This window comes from Myodes glareolus, chromosome 12 (genome assembly GCF_982192425.1).
Source record: "Myodes glareolus chromosome 12, mMyoGla1.1, whole genome shotgun sequence".
Lineage (NCBI taxonomy): Eukaryota > Metazoa > Chordata > Mammalia > Rodentia > Cricetidae > Myodes > Myodes glareolus.
Genome location: NC_142037.1, coordinates 4,510,957 through 4,533,580, shown reverse-complemented (window position 1 = coordinate 4,533,580; position 22,624 = coordinate 4,510,957). Strand labels below are relative to the sequence as shown.

At 43.5% G+C, this 22,624-nt stretch overlaps 1 protein-coding gene across 1 annotated transcript in view; it reads right to left on the bottom strand.

The window, feature by feature from the left end:
• The window catches only part of Nid2 (nidogen 2), a 64,145-nt gene extending 43,726 nt beyond the window's left edge, over positions 1–20,419 (bottom strand). The window contains exons 1-4 of the mRNA XM_048426411.3: positions 20,093–20,419; positions 19,081–19,389; positions 7,565–7,797; positions 2,258–2,979 (exon numbers count right to left, since the gene is read on the bottom strand). Of these exons, the coding sequence (XP_048282368.3) occupies positions 2,258–2,979; positions 7,565–7,797; positions 19,081–19,389; positions 20,093–20,317 (1,489 nt within the window). The 5' untranslated portion in view covers positions 20,318–20,419. The remainder of the gene's footprint in view (positions 1–2,257; positions 2,980–7,564; positions 7,798–19,080; positions 19,390–20,092) is intronic.
• Between the last annotated feature and the right edge of the window lie 2,205 nt (positions 20,420–22,624).

Sequence of the window (22,624 nt, the reverse complement as noted above, 5' to 3'; positions counted from 1 at the left end):
TGAAATCAAAGAAGCAAAAGATACAAGGCCAGAACCTGAGTGTGCCTGATGCAGATGTAAAGATTTGCAAAGAATCTAGAATTCTGAATTTTAAAAAGTAGTCTATAAGTGGCCAAGCATATCAGTTCACAACAGCATCCCAGACCCAAGGAGACAAAGGCAGGTGGATATCTGTGAGTTTAAGGCCAGGCTGGTCAATGACGTACAAGTTCCAAGCAACCTGGGGTTAAAGAGTGAGACCCTATCTCAAAAGTAAACAGAAGACAGTCAGCCAGGCAGACAGACAGATAAGAAGATAGGTGTATATATATATATATATATATATATATATATATATATATATATATATATATATATATTGATAATCTATAGGACTGGGGAAATGGTTTAATCAGGAAAGTATTTGCCTTGTAAACATAGGACCCAAGGTTAATTTCCAGAACCCCTGTTACAAAAACAAAACAGAGAGGCAGTTCCCTAGGGCTTCCTGGACACCAGTCTAGATGATGTGTCAAGTTCTAGGCCAGCAAGGGCCAGTGTTGATTGCACTCCTGAGAACACTTTCAAGGTTGTCCTCCATCCTCGACACACAAACATATGCACCTGTGCACACATGTGCGTCCTATTGAAAGCAACACTAAAAAGAAAGATTTTCTGGGCCTTTAACAAAATCCTAATTTCCTGGTTCAGCAAACTGAATGCTACACACTTAAAGGGGGTGCTAAAATTTATTGGGAATGGTGTTTTCTATTCAGAAAACAAGGTTCAGACAGTGTCTTTCCTCCAAGTACAAAACAGAGCTGCAGGGGAGCTTGACTGTTAGAAGGATCTGTAAATTCTAGAACCTTCAAAAAAAATCTATGTTTTTGGATTGACAGAAATCTGTAAATCAGAAAAGTCAGAAATCATCTGACTCCATCATAGAGAAGGAAATCAGGGCCAAACTTTTCAATAAATCCTTTTTGTTTTCACTTTTTCTGTTTTCCATCCTGTTGTCCATTCTTCACCTGTCCTCCATCCTACTTCTGATGTCTTAAATCCTCAAAAATTAGTAACAGCAGCCACTATTTTCTTTTAAAGAACTAATGTAGGTGCTGAGAACTTCACACATATTCACATCAAATCCTGGCAATTTATCTACAAGAAATTAGAGGCTTAGGGGTGAAATAAATTGCCTCAATATAGCCAAGATTCAAAAATGACATCAGTTCTCTTCTATCACTTAATGCTCTGTTAAACACAAAGTGGCTTTCTTTCTTCCTGAAATATTTCTCCAAACAACTTCCTGAAAAAAAAAAAAAAAACAGGCATAGCAGCACCCAGAAGATCCTCTCTGTTAGTTCAGTCATAGCAGCACCCAGAAGATCCTCTTTGTTAGGTCAATATTTTTTTGTCAAAACATTGGAACAACTGAAAAGGTGAAACAATGCAGAAGGCTGTCACCTCTGACCTTTTCCTCCCGGCAAAGATCAGTGAACAGGCCATGGAACAAGAGGGATGAACCCAGGGCAAGTTTCCTAGTTATCAGTGTGGGTGAAGTGCTGTCCCCTCTGGGCATTTCCCACCTCCCTCCAGCTCTAGCCAGTGAGTCATGCAATGAGATTAAGGCTCAAGGAGGCAAAGGCCACAGCCAAAGGGGCCAGAACCAGAAAAAGAAAAAAACAAAAAAACAGCAGACACAGGTGTCTACTGTGTCCTCCCCATGGGCTCCTCAGCATGTTTGTCTAAGCCTGCACAACTCACCATAGTCAGAGCCAAATGGCCTAGTCCTCCACCCTTTATCGCCTATTAACCCTCCAAATGGCTCCCCTTCCCTGAACTTGCAAACTAAAATATTTCATTACACTTGAGAGGACAGCTGGCACAGTGGCCCCGTTCTTTCCCCACTCCATGAGGCTTAACTTTTAGAACACATTATTAATGGTCAGGAGATTCCAAGAAGAACTCTCCTGCCAAGATTTACTTGGAAAAGGGAATTTATCTCCTTAAACACAAGGAGAAAAAATCAGTTCCATCTTCTTGCTAAATTTTTCACCTATTCACTTAGGAGAAAAATCACAATTCTATGTTAGTTTTGTTTTGGAAAAGGTCTCACTTCATAATCCAGGGTGGCCTAGAATTCTCTATATAGCTCAGGCTGGCCTTCAGTCTCAGCCTCCGCTGTGCTGGGATTACCGTATGCAAGTGACATCGAGCTTGACAATTCTACATTTTTTTAAACGAAAACTTCAAACATTCGGTTTTCGAATGCACTTACCCTGATCATTAGAACCAAGATGGTCCTCCACTCCTACCACATACCTCCCTCCATGGGTAGGCACATGACCAGACACTGGGTAATCTGGAAGGACTTCTCCTTCCAGAGGAGGGACAGGAACATCCAGCTCTGAAGGTTCTGGCCCTGCATCGGGGTAGGGCTGACTGCTTCTGTTCCCAAGATCTTCCTTGCCTGGAGTCAGGAAAGCTACATCTGCCCTCAGAGGAGCCAGGGTTCTGGTACCCATCTGATCCAAAAGCTTCACTGGGTCCTTGAAATCCAGGACCTCTACCTCTCCCACAGATGCTCCCTGTTTGGTTTGAAGGTCCAAGGAAGCTGATTCTGTCTCCCAATAGGGTGACCAGTCACCACGGTGTGGCAAAGGAGAAGCCTGGTTAGGATCTGGAGACAAGGTCCCACTTTGGACAGGGCCTGGATCAGACTTTGAATTGAATGATACATCAGTTCTGCTGTGGCCATCCAAAGCCACCCCTGGTTCAACTGGTGGGTATTCAACGTCCTCTTCATTCTCATCGTAGTAATCAAAATTGTCCTCAGAATAGCTCTCCAGGGCTGCAGCTTGGCTGAAGGAGTGCTCCAGAGAAGCTGAAGAGTGGGCTGCAGAAAGGTCGCCTTCAACTGTTGCTGGCCTGACACTGTCCAGGGGAACCCTGCTGCCGATATGAAAAGCCCATGCTCCAGGAATCCCCAGGTTACTTAGTCTAAGAACAAAGGAGAGAGCTGATTGTGACATGTCCACTTACTCAACCTCCTTCACAGTTCATTTTGAAACCAAGACTATAAAGACAAAAGTGAGATTTTCCGTAATGTAGATCAAACAGAAAGAAACCTTTCAGGTAAGTCACTAAAACAGCATACTGAAATTTGCATATAAGTTGCCTTTTGTTCGACATCATGCATGCAACTCTAAACCATCAGGTTATAAATCTGCTTTACAACCAAAAACCAAATATTTTATCTAAAATCTGGCTTTCTCTACTTGAATGAAAACTTAAAAGATACCCTAAGCTACTTAAGTGTAAGCCTCTTCAACCACTTAAACAATATCGATTCTTATATGTTTTGGCCCAGCCTGCACCAAGTGCTTACCACTGTACTCTGCAAGTCTTCACTGTATTCTGCAAGTTAGGGGTAGTTGCTATGCCCAGTTTTACAGAGGAAGATTTAAGTAGCTTTAGAGAGGTTAGCTAATCTTAAAATCATACATCTAATAGCTGGCAGAGTGTTAACTACAAAGCCTGCATTCCAAACATCTACATTAAATTACACTGGAAACCAGTATCTGGTGAATAAGAAGAAGTTATTCATAAGAACTAATCTACTAATGATAGAGGATGATACACGAGTATTTTTTTAAGTCCAAGTCTAACACAATAAGTGAAATGTATCTATCAAAATGAGTTACAATTTATTTGGCAGAGAGGACCATGAACCTTCTCAGATTCCAAGAATCATTTCTCTCTTTTCAGAGGAGTTTCACCAGATAGCCCAAGCTGGGCTCAAATTTGAGATCTTCTGCTGGGATTATGAGTACATGGCATCCTTGCCAGTTCATGGGGACACAGTGAAGAGGACAGCTATGTGTGAGACTCCGAACCCGAAGAGAAAGTTGGAGTTAACAAGGCTCTGGGAAGTTTGAAGTAGCCAGTTACATTAGTCCAGGGTTTGCACACAGCTCTCCAACGCTACAGAACATCCTTAGAAATGAACAATGAGTAGTAAGAATGAACAGCTAATAAGAAAATTAAAAATCCACTAAATTGCACAAGAGATCTTTGTCCCTTTGGGCAGGTATTCATCATTCTAATCTAGATTTCTACAGCAGTAATGTTTGGTACAGTTTGAGGCTCTTTTTATTTCTGTGTCTTTTCATCCCGTGCCCAAGTGCACATTTGTTATTACTGCTGTACTGATCATTTATTGCCAGCTTGATGCAAACCTAGACATATCTGAGAAGAGGAAACTTCAATTAAGGAATCCCCTCAATCACACTAGCCTGTAGGTAAGTCTGTGGGATATTTTCTTGGTTAATGACTGATGGGGGTAATCACTGTGGGTGGTACCACCCTAGGGTACCAACCAAGCCAATAGTGATGTTTTCCCATAGTTTCTGCTTCAGTTCCTGTCTCACTCCAGGTCCTTGTCCTGACTGAGTGCCTGTGTTGGCTTCTGTCAATGCACTGTGACCCAGGATATACAAGCCAAATAAACTCATTCCCCCACAGGTTGCTTTTGGTCATGGTTTTATCACAGCCACAGAGGGCCACTGTACCAGTTTATGTGGTACTGAAGATCAAACCAGAGCTTTATGTCCACCAGCAAGTGTTCTACCAACAGACTTCCCTCCTACCCTCACTTAGCATGTTTAGAGAAATCAATGTTGTAAATGAACAACACCAAAGAAGACAGAAATCCGGGCTCATAAAATGGCTCAGCAGGGAAACCTGCTTGTCAACAAAAGCTGAGAGCTATACCCAGATTCCACATGGTGAAAGGGCAGCAAAAGCTCCCACAAACTGCTCTCCAACACAGATACTCCCCCAAGCACCCCCCAACCACACAGTAAGTATAATTTTAAAAACTGAAAACCATCAGTAAGAGAAACCCCTAGAGCTTGAGCTCATCCCCCAAAGTGTAACAATTGGGAAGCCTCTCGAATTTGGAAATGGACAGCTATAAAAGCTTCAAGGAGTAGGAAAATACAAATTATGAAAGAGTAAAGCTAAATAAATGCCTTCTAATGAGACATAAATCAATATCTTGCAGTTTGCCCCGGTGCCTGATGGGAAACTAAGCAGTTAGTTTATCCTACACTTTGAGGTTGTTTGGAATGCTTCCTGATGGAATTTGTCTCCTAGAAAGAAAACTTGACTGTAAAATGGGATGACTGCACTTTCCTGCCTGAGTTCTTAGGAAGAACACATTAGAAAATCCACATTAAAGGCCCAGCACAGGCCGTGTGGGCATCACTTAATAATTACCCTCTTCCCTTCTTAAATGCAGATAGCTAGATATTCAAAGGAGCACTGAAAACATGAAGAATGTATGACCTTCTTCATTTGACCTTCGTTTGAGAAGGAGATTCTAGGACTAGGACAAGGATCTTCTCTTTGGAGATGCAGCAGAGTGTTCCGAGAGAACCAGGATTATGCTTGTGGACTACTTTAGTTCACAAATGGTGTCCCCACAGTACTGGGCAGATACGGTACAATGTTTAAACCCATACAGTGATAATGTAGACGGAATCTGGAGCACAGAGGCCTAGAAGGTAGTGTCAAGCATGAAAGCACTGAGGCGGAGGCAAACCCCGTTCTGGGAGGGCAGGTAGCATTGCTGTCACTTGAAGAGGTGACAGGCAATTTTGACATTGATTTCCTGTTATTCTATTGTTTGTATTTTATTTCATTTTTATTAAGCATGAAGTACACCAAACCTATCAGTAATTCTGGTCACATCTCACTCTGTCCTTCTCTGGCAGCTCTAGTTATCTCTGGAAAGTATCAAAGAAAGGAATGAACTATTAGGAGTGGGTGGATGGCAAAGTGTGTGCATGCATGGGTATGAGACCCATGTGTGAGGGCCTTTATAGCTCTGGTAGGGAAACACAACTGCTTTTCCTCATAGGCTCTTTGTACACACAAACACATGTGCGCACACACACTCTCTCATACACATGCACCTGCTTCCTGTGCCCATGCAGATGCCAACTCTCTTTCCAGGATTCTGTGATTCCTGGCACTCCTTCCCAGGTTTTGTTGGTGTGCAGAGTCTGTGCCTTAAAAATCGTAGTAATGCACACTGCTTTGTAGAAGGTCCAAGGCCCTCCCTACTATATCTAGGCTGAGCAAGGTATACATCCAAAGAGAATAGGCTCCCAAAAAGCCAGTTCATGCAGTAAGGATAAATCCTGGTGTCACTGCCAGTGGCCCCTCAGTCTGCCCCCAGCCATGCTTGTGCTCTCTGAGGATTGGAAGGGAGTGGAGTGGAAGGGTGTGTGAAGGGAATGGGAGGAGAAGAGGGAGTGGGAACTTGGATTGGTATATGTTTTTTTTTAAAAAAAATTAATAAATTAAAAAAAGCGAAAAAAATCATAGTATGTGCTCTACCCTCCTTCCATGGGCTGTACACACAACCTTGGGACTGGGCTCCTGGTTAGCAGATGAAAAGAGAGAGGGCAGATGGCATGTAGCTAAGTTTGTTCTAGAGTCTAGACTATCCAGCAGGGGAGGAGACCTGCATATGCCCCACATGGGTCTCAAAAGGATACAGAGGCTCTGTCTAAAATTTAATCATATTTCAGGGCTTCAGATCTGGGCTTGACTATAGCTTGGCCATTATACGCTGACACAGGCACCTTACTAAATTTCTGTGAGGTGATTCAAAAATTGAGAAAATAGCTCTCCTTACTGCCTATAAGTCAAGTGAAATTTAATTAAGATAACATCTGCAAATGTTTTGTCACAATGCTTAGCAGATAATAAGTGACCAAGAAATTTCTGCTGAGTTCTTTCCAGTTCTCTCCAGTTGCTAGGAACAAGAGATACATGCACAAGAATAAGGTTTTCCTATAAGTGAGGATTCAGTGTGACTGAGAAGCAGCTATGGGAGACCATGAAATAACTAATGTGGGCTAAGCCAGTGTTCCAAAAAGGAAAGACCAAAAGAGCCCACCTGGAGTCAATAAATTCATTCGAGCACTAATGGGACAGACAAATGCAAAATGGCCTAGTGCCCTGCTAACAGAATAAGCCATTGGGAAGAGTAAGAAGCAGGCTTGCTTCTGGCAATGCTGTGCGCAAACCTATCACCATGATTTTGGGCAATGAAGTCAGAGGAGAAATCCTGAGATTTCCAAAAGCCCCATTCACTCTTCCCGCAAATTATATTACTCATAATTTAATCTTCAACAATACTTATCTGAAACACCAAATCACAATGCTTCCTCCTGAGTAATAATTAACCTGGAAAGCCTCCACTGAGACAGTTATTACTAAATATTTTTATGTGGCTCCAAGAATAATGTTTTTCCTAGCAAGCCCCAGTGGTTCTGCAAGCACATACATAACCGCTGCTGGTTCTGGTTCATATGCCTAACAGCACAGGAAAATAAAGAATATCTTGGAGAGCATGGAGCTCCAGGGCTGAGCTTAGAATCTGGATTTGACCCAGTGCCTTTTGTAGAAGCCACCAAGCTTGTTATTAAATGATCTCTGGCCATTTGAGATCATGTCCCTTCTAAATGTCCTTCCAATGGAATAGCACAGGCACACACTCCACATAACTTACTGGTAGAGATTTTTCACAGACTGCTCAGTGTTCGTCAGGCTGAAATATGGCACTTCTCTCTTCAGGTCATCTGCCTCCCCTCGGCAGAAGCCCACCCTAGCAGGAAGCTGCAACTGGACATTGTAGGATTCTTTGGGACGGGTTCCAAAGAACTGAAGGCCATTGGCAGGATAGAGAAAGAGGGCGTAGGTATCAGATCCATCAGATGCCAGAACTGCCTGGAAAGTGTTCAGCTGTGGACAAACAGGAATTTCAAACAACCTTAAGCAAACAAATAAACGAAAGAAGAAAACAGAATGTAGGCAAGATGCCAGAGTCCAAATTCCTTTTTAGGATTTCTACATACTGGCTTAAAAGACATTCTCTTTTAGAATTTTCTCTCCAAACTACAAATATAATTTTTCAGCTATGCAAGTTGCTATTCTAAACCTCTTCTACCGATTTAGATCAACAGTTGGATTATTCACAAGTAAAACACTGGTTAAGAAACTCCAGGGTTGTAGGGAAGAACAGGGGATGACAAAGGGAAAACTAACACTAGGGATGCTTGAAAAAGTCATAGGGAACCCTACTTGTCAAAACATACACACAGCAAAAGTTTACATGGGGGTAATGCTCCTCCCATCAGCCACAAATTGTCAAATAAAAAGCCCAGCGAAAGCTGGGCAGTGATGGGGAATGCCTTTAACCCTAGTGATGTGTGGTTCTTATTTGTATGCTGGGAATATGATTGGTTAATTAATAAAGAAAATGTGGCAATATAAAGATTAATAGAAATGGGTTAAATTAATATGTAATAGTTAGCCAATAAGAAGCTAGAGCTAACAGGCCAAGCAATGATTTAATGAATACAATTTCTGTGTGATTATTTTTGGGCTAAGCGGCCAGGAACCAAGAAGCGGCCTCTTTGCTGCTACAAATTGGTGCCCATGTGGCCAACTAAAATCCACTTAAAACCTGAGAAAGGTTGGGAAGAAATTCTAGGGAAAAAAACAAAACAAAACAAAAAACAAAACAAAAAAACAGAGTTAAGCAAGGTTTTGATGTTGCAGCTCCTTTAAGAGAGGTGTTCCTGACTCAATGTTAGCAGGAAAAAAGTTGTACCTTTTTGAAATGCAGGCTTCCTGGGCCATGCTGCCAGTATGACCTCTAGCTCTTTCAGGAGACCGAATATTTGGATGGGGTTTGTGAGAAGCCTACTGTGGCTTGCTTGATGGCAACATGAACTGAGTGTGTGCCTGGAAGTGGGGCCGTATGTGTGGCTCTTGTAAGCAGCAAGCAGCTCTGCCATGTTGGAATGGTCAAGGCTAGCAAGAAGTGCCATATATACCCTAGCAATGTCACAACTTAGATTCTTAAGCGCTTAGCATTTTAAGAAATGCTTCTGGTCAGAAAATAATTACAGATATGCAATAAAGACAGACTCAGATAAAAAAGTTCTCTAAATGGGTCACAGTGTTGGAGAAATGTTGGGAGAGAGAAGAACGAGTATACAAAATTATAAAAGGAGGTAAATGGTTTATAAAAAATAAAACAGTCTTTAAAGAGACAGTAAATATTAAAATGTAATAGAATAAAAAATAAAAAGCTACATAAAGATGGAAAATACACAGAGTCTGGATTATTATATTATTATTGTGCTTTCTTTGAATTTTTTGATTGTGAAGGAGTTAAGTACAGAGAGACATTTTGTTGTGTGGGTCACCTTGAACACCCCTCAAAAAATTGCTTCATCCAATAAATGGCAGGAAACAGTTTGAAGAAAAACTACACCCATATTCCCAAATATGGTTTATAAATGTTTCTTCACATTTAAAGGGAGCTATGCATAGAGATTTGTATTTGTATGAATATAGCTCTACTGATACAAATTTAAGGTCAATTTTGTTATATTATATTTCTGCTCTTGATTAAGGTATTGTGTTTGTGCAGCTCATTTAAAAATGTAATGTATAATTAAGAAATATAGGTTAATAGATAATCAACTATAATAGTCAAGTGTGTAGTCATATTAGGTTTTCTAGATATATAGAGATATATTTCAGTTAGATAAGTGTTCTTCAAATCTTTCAGAGACCTTCAGAGTATGGCATTTAAAATGTTTAAGAACTTAGGACTTTTAATGACAATGAGACACGTCTGCTCTTGGCAGCACCAATTACTTCAAGAAGATTATGGGTATTGAAGAGTCTTCTTATGGAGTTGATTAGCATTTGGGCAAAAAACTGCTCTTTCCTGAACTGCTTGATGAATTGGACATGCAGGATCCACAGAGAAATGACTGCTGAACTTGCCTAAAGGTGAGACCATCCTTCAGGTCTTCATGAAAGAGTCTGCCAGACATTCTGCAGGATACAGAAGAAAGTGACTGACAAACTGCCAATATAGGTGATCCTGTCTTTGAAATTTCCTGCTTCACGGAAAAGTCTGCCAGATACTATGGGTTTGTAGGCTGAAAATGGTACAGAAGAACATAGGGTGACAGTCTCTGTCAATTCTAGAGTTTTAGAAGTTGCTTATAATGCACTTCCTGTTTACTTAAGTAATATTATATCCTTCTGGAGTTTTTGATGGACCTGAAGAATAGATATAGTTATAGTTTCCCTTAGATATGATAAAAGATAAAGTAGATATAAATATTATAACTGTAATTCTTGCTTGATACCTGTCTTGTTATATGTAATTTTTTTTCTTTCTTTTTTTTTTTTTTCAAGACAGGGTTTTGCTGTAGTTTTAGAGCCCATTCTGGAACTAGTTCTTGTAGACCAGGCTGGCCTAGAACTCACAGAGATTCACCTGCCTCTGTCTCCCAAGCGCTGGGATTAAAGACGTGTGCCACCACTACCTGGTCGTTATATGTAATTTTACTACATTAAAGTTAAAACCTTCCTTTTTTATTTAAACAGAAAAGGGGAGGTGATGTGGGATTCTCCTATGCATGCTGTGTACATGACTGGTTAATTAATAAAGAAAACTGGCTTGGCCTGATAGGGTAAAAGAACAGAGGTAGACATGGAAAACTAAACTGAATGCTGGGAGAAAGAAGGGCAGAATCAGAGAGAAACCATGTAGCCCTGCCAGGGCCAGATGGAACTTTAGCCGGTAAGCCACAGCCATGTGGTGATACACAGATTAAAAGAAATGGGCTAAATTAATATGTAACAGTTAGACAATAAGAAGCTAGAGCTAATGGGCCAAGCAGTGATTTAATGAATACAGTTTCTGTGTGATTATTTTGGGGCTAAGTGGCTGGGAACCAACAAGTGGCCTCCTCACTGCCACACCCCAGCATTTGTGAGGCAGAGGCAGGTAGAGCTCTGTGAGTTCGAGGCCAGTCTGATCTACTGAGTGAGTTCCAGAAGAGCCAGGAATACACAGAAACCCTGTCTCAAAAAGACAAACCAAAAATAAAGAGCTTAGTGCCAGGTGTAAGATACTTCCCCAACAAGTTGGTCAAGGGTGTCACCCATATCAATGCTGGTTCTGGTCATTGCTCAAGGTTACCCACCAGAAAGTGATCTAAGAAGGTCCTATAAGTGATGACACTACACATGTAGGTCAAAGAACTTGGAGAAATCAACCCAGTACTAACCACGAGCTTCCACCTGTTAGCACAGGCTACTGAGGGAGAAAAGAAATCAACAGTCTCACCCTATAGAGACCACTGAGAGAACTACAAAACAAAGGCTCTGACAAGATGTACTTGTGGACTGGGCAGTGGTGGCAGTGGCACACGCCTTTATTCCTAGCACTTGGGAGACAGAGGCAGGTGGATCGCTGTGAGTTTGAGGCTAGCCTGGTCTACAAAGTGAGTTCTAGAACAGCCAGGGCTGTTACACAATGAAGCCCTGTCTGGGGGGCAGGGAAAGAGATACACATGGGTGTAGTAAGAGGCATGAGTGTTATGAGGATAATCAACTTCTTTCTGGGTGGATTTAAGGCCTGCTTAACAAGAGGAAACTTCTGCTTGGTATTGTAAATCTGGTCAAGAACTCATGGCTGGGGATGCTCATAAGCCTTACAGGTAAACTTATGGCTATTATTTTGTTAAATGGATATAATATCAAATTGCCTTCTAAATACCCATACTTTTAAACCCATTTCTTGGTACATGGGAGCATCATGTATAGACTGGATGGTATTTCATGTATAGACTCAAAACTAGTCAAAGTACAGAGAACACACTATCTGTGGAGTGCTTAGCCACAGGTGGTCCCATCTACAATATCTATTTGGTGCGGGAGAATTGTCTGTATTCTGTCAATCATATTTTAATAAAATACTGATTGGCCAGGCAGGCAGTATAGGCAGGAAAGCCAGACAGGAAGTAGGGGTGGAGCAAAGAGACTGGGAGTATTCTGGGAAGCAGGAAGCTCCCTCTGCCACTCCTGCACAGACCACCAAAGAGGCAACATGTAAGCTGTCACACTGAGAAAGGTACTGAGCCCATGTGGCTAACATAGATAAGGATAATGGGGTAACATAAGTTATAAGAGCTAATAAGTAGCCTGACCTAATGGGCCAATCAGTTTATAATCTTATAGAGTCCTATGTGTAATTTTTCTTTGGGGTTTGCCGGTTGTGGGGTACTGGGCGGGACAGAAACCCCAACAAGCCGGCCTTCGTGTTACATCTATTTCCTTCAAGGTTCAGAGAACATCACAGAAAAAGAGGTGGAAGGAGTTTAAAAGCCAGAGGTCAGAAGGAAGGGGTCAAAACAATGACCTGTGGATATGATGGGGCTACCAAACTCATGAATGCACAGCATAAGCAGCTGAGCGGATACTGCCAGCTGATGGCTGGTACGGGAGGAGGAGTCAGGTTTTTTTAAAGAATGTGGTCCCTGGCGGGTGAGTAGATCTGGCTCCAGTGGGTGGCCCCTCACCCATGCCCATATGAGCTGCACTAATTGTACTTACTTGGTCAAATAAAGGACATAAAGTTGAGAATGGACAGGAGCAGAGGAATATATTGAAAATACATTGTGTGAATGTGTGAAATTCTCAAATAACTTTAAAATAGTATACTTAAAATTTTTAAGGCTGCAAGTTTCTCCAGTCCAATCTTTTTATCCTTTGTTTTAAATTTAATTATGTTTTTTTTCATTTTACATTTCAACCCCAGTTCCCTCTCCTTCCCTCCCACCTCCACCCCCCCAGTCACTCCTCAGAACAGATAAGGCCTCACCTTATCTGTTACCAAAGTTACCAAAATCTGGGATACCAAGTTGAGGCAGGACCAATCCTCCCCTGCTCCCCCACCCCCATCCCCGGAATCAGGCTGGCCAAGGTATCCCACCTAAGGTTATGTACAGGGAAAGTTCTGGTCCCACTGCCAGGGCCCCTCCCCCAAACAGATCAAGTCATGTAACTGTCACCCATACTCAGAGGGCCTAGTTTGGTCCCATGAAGGTTCCCCAGGTGTCAGTCCAGAGTTCGTGAGCTCCCACTAGTTCGGGTCAGCTGTCTCTGTGGTTTTCCCCATCATGGTCTTGAACAACCTTGCTCTGATCTCTCCCCCTCTCTTCATCTGGACTCTAGGAGCTCAGCCCAGTGCTGCAGTGCAAACTCTTTTGAGAGGTCGAACAAGGAGCAAAATTAACTTGTTCATTCCCATACCCTGAGTCCTCGTTTGTAATCTCGTATCTCAGCGTCTCTCATTTGGATCCATCCATCCACACGTTAGCTCATTCACGAATTCATTGAATGCCCACTGCAGGCAAGCCTCTGTCAGGAACTGGTCAAAAGGTCTCCTTACTGTTCTCACAGTCAAATTCTCTTTTTATCTTGTCACACTGCATTTAAAGAAAGAGACCTAGTGACTTGCAAATGTGCTTAAGGCTGGGAAATGAGTAGTGATGGCAGCCAGCCACCCCAGAGCTCATGCCCTGCAGTGGTCAGCCATCTGAACGCCTCACCCTCACAGTGTTTAACTGTCCCTACTCCCACTATGTGCTTTGATGTTGTGTTATTTCCCTGCACCTAGAAAACCCTAACCTCCAAGTACTGGTCCCTGAGGGGCTTAGCAGTGTGATTCTATATGAAACTCCTTTTAATTCTCCAGCACCCTCTTTGCTGGTTTCTGGTATGCTTTCAGCTTAGGTTGCCTGGTTTGGTTTTAAATCCAACTCACTGAATCGTTTGAATATTAATTCAACAGTACCTGATGAGCCAAAACATTATGTTTGATGCTGCAGGCTAAGGAAGGAGCCAAGGTCGTATTTTTAGGTGAAGGAAACAGCCATGATTGGAATTTCTGAAGAGTTACTGGGGACAGGCATGGTGGCAGAGGTCACAGAGGAGGGTGTTTAGGAGTGGGGGTGGGGTGGCGTCACAGTGGCAGCCAGTGAATGTAATAAACACTGCAGGAGCCAAAAGCAGACAGAGGAGAGATGGAGCTGAATTATCACTGGCTGACTCCAGAGTAACTCCTGGTATTTCATTTACTCAGTTTCAACAGGACCTTCCTGCCTTCAGCACTTTCTTCCACCAAACAATTAGTTAAGGGATATTCAACTGTCTTAGAGACTACAGTCTACTTCTCTCATAGAAGAATTTACAATTTAATAGGGAAACTGGAAAGGGTTTTTTTTTTTAATATATGCTTTATAAAGAAGATGAATGATAGAAAAATCACTTATTGGCACCATTACCTTGCCATTTTGCTAAACATGACAAAACTGGGCACAGGGAAGAACTTCAGATTTGGATACAGGGAAGGAATGTGTCTTTGTGGTTTTTTTCTGTCTTACTTTAGAATTTCTCAAATGTTAATTTCACCTTTCCAACATCTATTGCTATTGATTAGACTGAAATTGGGCTGACTGGTCAAAGAAATGCAGATATTAATATGTGAAACACCAAATCTATGTGCTCTCTAACTGGAAGAGTCTGTTTGCCTCCCCTGCTTTAAAAAAAAAGTTTGTTTATTCAGTTCCTCCCACTACATCTCATGAACAAAGCTTGACTCTTCCTCAGAAGCCCAGAATCTCTCCACGTTTCTATCTCAGGTAGATGCCTAACACATGTCACCAGTCAGGGTGGGGCCTGTAATGATCTGTTCTCTCTTTAAGAGACAAGACCCCCCCCACACACACACACCGTCCACTGAGGCAGGCAGATCTTCCTTCCTGCTTGCAGCCTTAGTTTCTCTCCCTTTTCCATCTTCTTCTCGAAAAGGCAGCTTGTCTCGTGGCTGCCGCCCAGGACCAGCCACATTCGGAGACCCGAGACCTGTAGCATGGTCTGGTACGCTGTTGCTGCCTGGGCCTGGCTGCTTTTGGGACCTCTGCCCCCTGCCTGCCACCACATGGCCTGCTGCCTGCGGCCGCTTGGGGACCTGCAGTGTTTCTGCCACTGCAGCTACTCGGGGATCGGCAGCATTTTTTAATTAATCCATTTCAGGGTCAGTCACTGCATAACTTTTATTTCCATCACAACAAAATTCAACTCAGGAGATAAAAGGAGTGGAGCTGGCGCTGAGAACCCCATCCTTAAATAACCAACGGTGGAGGTTCCTGGTATGGTGGCCACAGTCAACTTCACAAGATAAGGGAGAACCCAGGTTCTAAATTTAGAGAAACTGTGTAAGATAAGGATTGTCTACATTTGGAGAACTGAAGTGGGAGGGAGGAAGCCCTGTGGAGAAGTAAGGAAGGCTGGTTGACATGGGAGAGGCTGGCTTTTAAGTAAGGAATCTGTACAAGTAGTGCTTTGCTTATCCATGCCAACTAAAATGCCTTCAGTGTCTTTTCTATGTCACCTTCTCAACAAGCATTCAAAGGTTTAATTTCCTTGTCTTCACTAAAATAGGCAAATACTAGAGAAAAACAACAAAGCTCCTTTTAATAAAATTAATGATCCCAAAGTACATTCCAAAAGAGTTGAGTTGCTTGGAAACTACTCTACACATGAACAGACCCCTTGTCAGGCTATAGACTTCCACAAAGAACCACTAAGAGGCCACTTCACAGGTCCTGAAGGGCCTTCCTCACAGATACCCTTTGACTGGTTTCCAAAGGGAAAGGCCCTCACATTACCAGAAACAAGGCTCTGAAGGGAAACTCTCAGATGGACTGGCAAAGGGTCACTGGCTTTCAACTTTCCCGGGATCCACAGAATCAAGAACAGTATAGAGAGAGGCAAGACAGAGCTGCCTAGCTGCAGTGTCTCCAGTTTCCTTTTGAGACAGAAAACCTGAAGCTTTAGCAGAAACTACGCAGAAGCCTGCATATCCTTTCCCGATACAGAATATGGCCTTTCAATGTTGATACAACACTGGCAGAACCAGGTTAACAGAAAAAAAAAATACCATTTGGCAAGAGCAAAATATCAGCCAATATGATGCCATCTTTCCCACAAGGGATATGCCTATCCAACTTTACCAAAATGATAAAAAAAAAATTAGAAATGAGGTAATCCCTTCATCGGGACAAAGTTCAGAGTCCTTACAAAGGGAGGGCCAGAGGAAGGTGGCTCTGCAGGTGAAACCCTTGCCTAAAAATCCAAGTTCAATTTCAAGAACCCACATGGAAGGGAAGAACTGGCAACAGGAGGTTCTTTTTCTGAACTTTGCATGTGTACCTTGGAGTGTATACACGCACATCATACAAGCACAAATACCATCTACATTATCTACACACCATCCACACATGTATGATGCACAGACACTATACACACATCATACACATACCACGTACAAACACTATACATACGGACACATACACACATATACCATGCACATACACACATATCATACACCCACAATATAGACACATATATCATACAGACAAATTTATACATACACACATACATATGCACTCATATATGTATATATACATCACATACACATACATATCCACATACATCATATATACACCATGCACATACAAAAACACAACACACACATCATGCAGACATACATCAAATTACACCCAGACACATATATCATGCATACACAGATAGGCAGACAGACAGACAGATAGGCAGATACATGTGCACACAAAGATAAAATGAATTAAAACAACCAGATCCTTACATAGAGCTCTAGGACGGCACTATTACACGGCAGGAACCAAAGAACCAGCACCTGGTCTTATCAAGCCAACGTAGGAAAGTACATGACTGAGCACCTGCATGCATGTCTTAAATTTCAGCAGTGATAGTGGCTACTTAAAAACTTCACCTCAGGCTGGAGAGATGGCTCAGAGGTTAAGAGCACTGACTGCTCTTCCAGAGGTCCTGAGTTCAATTCCCACAACCACATGGTGGCTCATAGCCATCTGTAATGAGATCTGGTGCCCTCTTCTGGCCAGCAAGCACACAGACAGACAGAACACTGTATACATAATAAATAAATAAATTAAAAAAAAAAACAAACTTCGTCTCAAGTCATTCTTATGACAATCCTATAAAGTCGGTACTGTCACCTCATTCTACAGCTTAGAAAATGGAGACTGAGGGGTCACTTCTCCCTGGAAAAGAAGCATAACTGTTATGCTTTTTACATGATTTGTGTAGAAAAAAACAGGTCTTGCTTGAAAAGCATAAGAAAGGGAAAATGCAGAGAGTTGAAAAACTTGCCTTTGCCTCATTTAAGGCAGATCTGGAAATCATTTTCTCTTCTGTCATCTGTGATAGAAACACACTTGCACTTATCTTATAGGGCTGTATCTAGAAAACAGTATACTATAAGAAAATGTAATGAAGTATAAGATTTGATGACTTAGTTACTTGTATTAAAAGTGTTTATTTTGTTTTTTATTATAAGCTTGTTATTCCTGATTTTAGGTAAATGTTAAAAAATATAATATAATGAATGAATGAGTGAGTGAGTGAGTGATGAAATCTAACAGTTGTGCCTGTCTTCTCTAGCCCTTTAGCTGGCCCAGGGCACAGTGGCACAAAGAAAGTACAGTATTTAGTTTGAACTCTATTTACTCTGTTGAATTATAATTAAAATGTAAAACCCATGTAATTACAAGGTTAATCAGTAAACAAAACTAGATGCTACCTGTCAACTAAGGAACCATAATTTCAAATGATGTTTATTTCTAGACCTTTGCTGGACTTTAAGAAACTGGTCTCTTCCTTAAAGAACATGGAACAAACACAGCCACCATTGTGGTGACAGTGGGCAAGCCCTTAACCTCTTTGGGAAGACATCTCTATTTCTGTAGCCAAGAAACACTGGGAGTTAAAGTAAACAAGGCTTTGCTCCTGGTCTATGCCATTTTACACCCAGGGGGGAGTTTCACAGGAGTATATCAGTAATGAGGCAATCCACCCTGACTCCACCCAGGCCCAGTTCATAGGATGCCAAGTCCCAAGCCTGAGGCTGAGCTGTTGGTGCTTTCTCCAGCGAGACTGCAGAACACAGGATCCTGCAGAGCAGAAGTAAGCACACTGTTGTGTTAAGGGCAATGTGGCAAAGGCTATAAAGAACTTATAAAAAGTATACAACCTTTCTGGGAGATAAGCTAAGGCTATACAGTGATTTGACTCTTAAAAAAGAGTTACATGGGGCTGGAGAGGTGGTTCAAGAGCCCTTGTGGCCTTTACAGGATGCTAAATCAAATGCCTGCACCCTTGTCAGCCAGGCAGCTCACAGCTGCCTGTAACTCCAGCTTCAGGGAATCCATGAACTTCTATCTTCTGGTCCTACTGATACCAGCAAACAGAGACATATATACATGGATAAAATAAATAAAAAAGTTAAAAAGTGATTCGCAGTAAGAACTATAATAAAACCACAGAACCAACCCTGGGAACTGTCGTAAATGCACTGGATGAGCTCTTATATAGTCATTATAAATGTTACATAAAAACAGAGACTGAGTATATACTATTCGACAGGAAAAGCACTGAAGCAGCAATATGCGCAATGTGAATCCACTATTGTTAATCGCAATAATGATATTTGTAAGAAATAGTTGGAAATCTAGTCAGGTGATGGTAGCACTCACCTTTAATCCCAGCACTCAGGAGGCAGAGACAGGCAGATTTTCTGAGTTCGAGCAACTTGACCTACAGAAAGAGTTCCAAGACAGCCAGAACTACAGAGAAAAACCCTGCCTCAGGGTGTGGTGTGGTGTGGTATGGTGGGTGTGGTGGTGGGGTTGGAAGACTGGAAATCTACTTACAAAAATGTTTAACGGTGGTTGTTTCTTTTTGAATTTCCTGAATTTTCCAATTTTTTCATCACGGAACGTATCGTTAGAAATTTGTATGCTTATAGGTGACTCCGGAAATAAACCGTAAAGTGACTTTGGTCCCAAAGGTCTTCGATATCTGTACCTCAGTCCTTCATTTCACAGTTTTCTTTGCCGATTTAGTCGCATTATGGTTGTACCCTTAGAACACGCCCAGAGACAACAGACTTCACTACCAAATCGTCTAAGCTAGACTACATCCGCTTCAATGGGCAGGGGAAGAAACTCCAAGTCAATCCCTTAGTTCCCACTCAAAGCCAAGCCCATCCCTTCAATTTGCTCAACTGCAGGCCTTCCCCTCACTTACCTCTTCCGAGGGTGCAGCCCCATGCCTGACCTCCTCGTAAGCGCCCACGTGCTCCCAGGTGGCCAGGAAGGCGTGGGTGGGGGTGAAGTTGAATGCAGACAGCGGGAAGCCTGTACGAACATACTGGGCCGCCAGACCCAGCACGGCAGGGGAGGTGTCCTCGCGGTACAGGATCCGGCCCCTGCCATTACTTGTGTCGATGTCAGCCAGGAAGGGGGCGATGGCTGGGAAGTCAGTAGGAAAATCATCATCTACATATTGAGTCTCCCTGGGGAAGTCCTGGGTGGAGATGATGCCATTGGTGCCCACCTGCAAAAATGACCACGAAGAAGGTGAGGTGGTTCACCGGGTAAGGGCACTGGCCTCCAAACCTGACGAGTTGAGTTCCAGGACCTGAACACACATGCTGGAAGGGGGGGAAAATTGATTGTTCTCCAACCTTCACACGCAGGAGGTGGCAAGTGAACCTCGCTCCCCATAAACATTTTTAAAAGAACAAAATAGTGGCGGTCGCTCAAACCCAAAGGAAAGCCACATTCTCAAGTCATTTGCGCTTACCGTCCCTGGGAGAGAAGCTCTACTGGAGCCAGGAAGCCTCCCTCTCCTAGCTGATTAGGAAACACAGGACAACCAGCTCAACTTCGGCGACGATCCTGCTCCTACCCCACCTCTCCAATGTAGTGCGACCAGCAGATGCGGCCTCCCTCGAACCCGTCCATCTTTCCACTAACGCCGAGTCCTTGAGCACAGCCTCCCACCGCTCTAAACGCAAACTACCCTGAAGCCTTTCTGCCTTGGATGCCACAGTAGAAGGGTGCCGTCTTTGCGCCCCCTTGAGAGATTATCCTTATTAATGAACAGCAGGGGTCACGAAGCTGCAGCACCACGGCAGAGTCTGGTTCCCAGAGGGACGACAGCTGAGCATGGAGGCTGATTGTTTCACTTCATGGACACCCCGGGAAGAAGCTACAAGACTCACACCCAGCCGCGCACCTCCGGGAGCTGAACTTACGTAGAGGTCGTTAAACTGGACATCGTAGAAGTGTAGGGGTACTGCCAGCTTCACGGCTGCTGAGCTTTCGTCGTCGCCCTCTAGTAGCAGCTGGTCTCCCCACGACTCTCCGTAAGGGAAGAGCTCATCCGGACGCAGAGCCCCGACTCGCGACAGCAGGAGCAGGATCAGCAGCGACAGTAGCGATGGCGGTGCTAGTCGCCGGGCAATCGGGTCCTGAGACATGCTCGCTCCTCCCAGGCTCAGTCCTTCACTCACCGCTTCTCTGCGGCCCGCACTGCCTGCCAGTCTACAACCTGGACCTCTAGTCCGCACTGCGGACCCGCCCAGCGCACTGATTGGCTGTGACTCTTGAACATTGGCCAATCAGCAACTCTGATAAAGTTTGCCAGCTGCCACTACATCTGGTTCTCATTAGGTTTTCTAAGACTGCGGTAGTTCGCTGGAGCGGCGGGCCTGGGAAGGTGAGGTTCCTGGCCCGTTGCTCCTAGGCTTTCCCCCATCCTCCACTATGGGTTACCACTCTGCAGGAGGTGACTTCACGCCCTGGCGGGACCCCTGGTGCTCGCGCAGCTGCAGGCTGGAGCAACTCCGCGCTCTGGACTGGCAGAGCAAGGGAGGCTGATGGGGTTACACGCTGGGGTTCGCGCCCTTCGCTAGGGTCCGGGTTACCCTTCTTGCTAGAGGTCAGGCCCTCGGATAAAGATTCAAAGGAGCTTTGTCTCTAACCCGTGACTGCCCCGCCCCACCCAAACTTCCTGCTGAGAAGCGTGTCTTTGTGAAAGGCTGACTCCCAAGTTCCATCCAAGCACTGGCTAGCGCTGGGATGACTCTGCCACCCTCTGAAATGTCCTCCCCAGTTGTTTGCTTCCCTGGGGAAAACTGCCCAGGCCAGACGGTGGATCCCACTGTATCTGTGAACCCCTCGAATTGGAGCCTGGAATGAAGTGGCCTGGCGCCAGGCAGGAGGGGTCAATTAAGTATTCCTCCCGAAGCCTCCAAGTATAGGAATTGTCCTAGCAGGAGGCCACAGAATAGGTAACCTGAGCTGCACCGCAGGTCTAGAAGCCTGGAAAGCAGCTGCGCCCGGTGTAAACATCCCCTCTGGGAAGCCTCGGGAGCCCGGAGAGATTTTATTACCATTTTATTATCAGGAGCCTGAAATTTCTCATAGTCTTCTCTCTCCTCTCTCTCTCTCTCTCTCTCTCTCTCTCTCTCTCTCTCTCTCTCTCTCTCTCTCTCTCTCTCTCCTGTCTCCTCTGCCCCGCCCCCTTAAAAGCTAAGGTAGTTTAAAAGACAAAGCGGGGAGGGCGGGGGGGGGGGGGAGCTTAGAAATACTTTAAGGGGCTCTCAGAAAACAGCTTTCTCTTTGTGTTTATCCCAGCTAAGTAATTCTTTAAAACTCAAGGGGTCAAATACTAAAATATGTTAAGACAACAGACTGTCAGACTCAGAATCAACACAACAAAAAAGGCCCCAAAGCAATTTGTTTTCCCAAACTGGAGAGGGATTATATTTGCTCTTAGCAAAACAAAACAAAACTACAATTGCACGTATTTTTTTCTGCTTTGTTTTTTCTGGGATCAAGTATTTACATTTTGTTGAGGACAAAATGATGTATCAAAGACTTCTCCAAGGTCACCTTCAGTTACTCTCTCATCCACCACAAATTCCTCCATTGGCCTGTGATCTCTTGATTCAGTATAACAGCAGTTAACATTGATTGGTGGTCTATCCTACAAATTATTGGTGAGACAAACTCCAAGAAGGAGTCCCACATGCTAATTTTGTAGTATTCATTCTTTTGTACAAGCCCTTCCCCGGAATGGTGGACTAGCCTGTGCCTTCTAATCAACAGAATGTGGCCATAGTGAGAGAATTCACTTCAGTGACCCTTCTGTCTTGCCAGCCAACACCGATGTCTCCACTGATTCTGAGGAAGCCAGATACTGAATTCGGAAGGCAATATAAAGCAAAGAACTTGGGGCATCCTCTGGCCACCAGCAGCAAGAAACCAAATTCTGCCAAGAGCCACAGCCCTTACTGACTTGGGTGCAGCCTTGTGAGAGACCCTGAAGCAGAGGCCTCAGTTAAGCTGACCCAGATTCCTGATTCATAAGAACTCTGAGACTTATTAAATATCTGTTGTTTTAAGCCATTACATTTAAGTACAGTACTCGTTTACAGAATCAACTAGACAGTGTGCTAAGGAAACTAAGCTTGGAGAGTTGTTTTAAGCAGTGATTATTACCACTTGACAGGGTGTATCTGAGCTTAGATCTGAACCCAGTTTTGTCTAATCTCTGATCATATGGATGCAATGGCACTTTTACTTTTGCAAAATAGCTAGGGTTACTTCTCTTGACTCATCTCTGGCTATGGCCACCACCTCTCAAATGCCACCTTCTATATTTCATGATATAGAATAACTCACAGGCATAGCTCCCTTTCCTCCAGTGAGTTTTCCCAGTCAGTCTTTAAATAACACTTTGCATCCTTTAAGAAGCTTTCCTGGAAAACACAGACTGATTT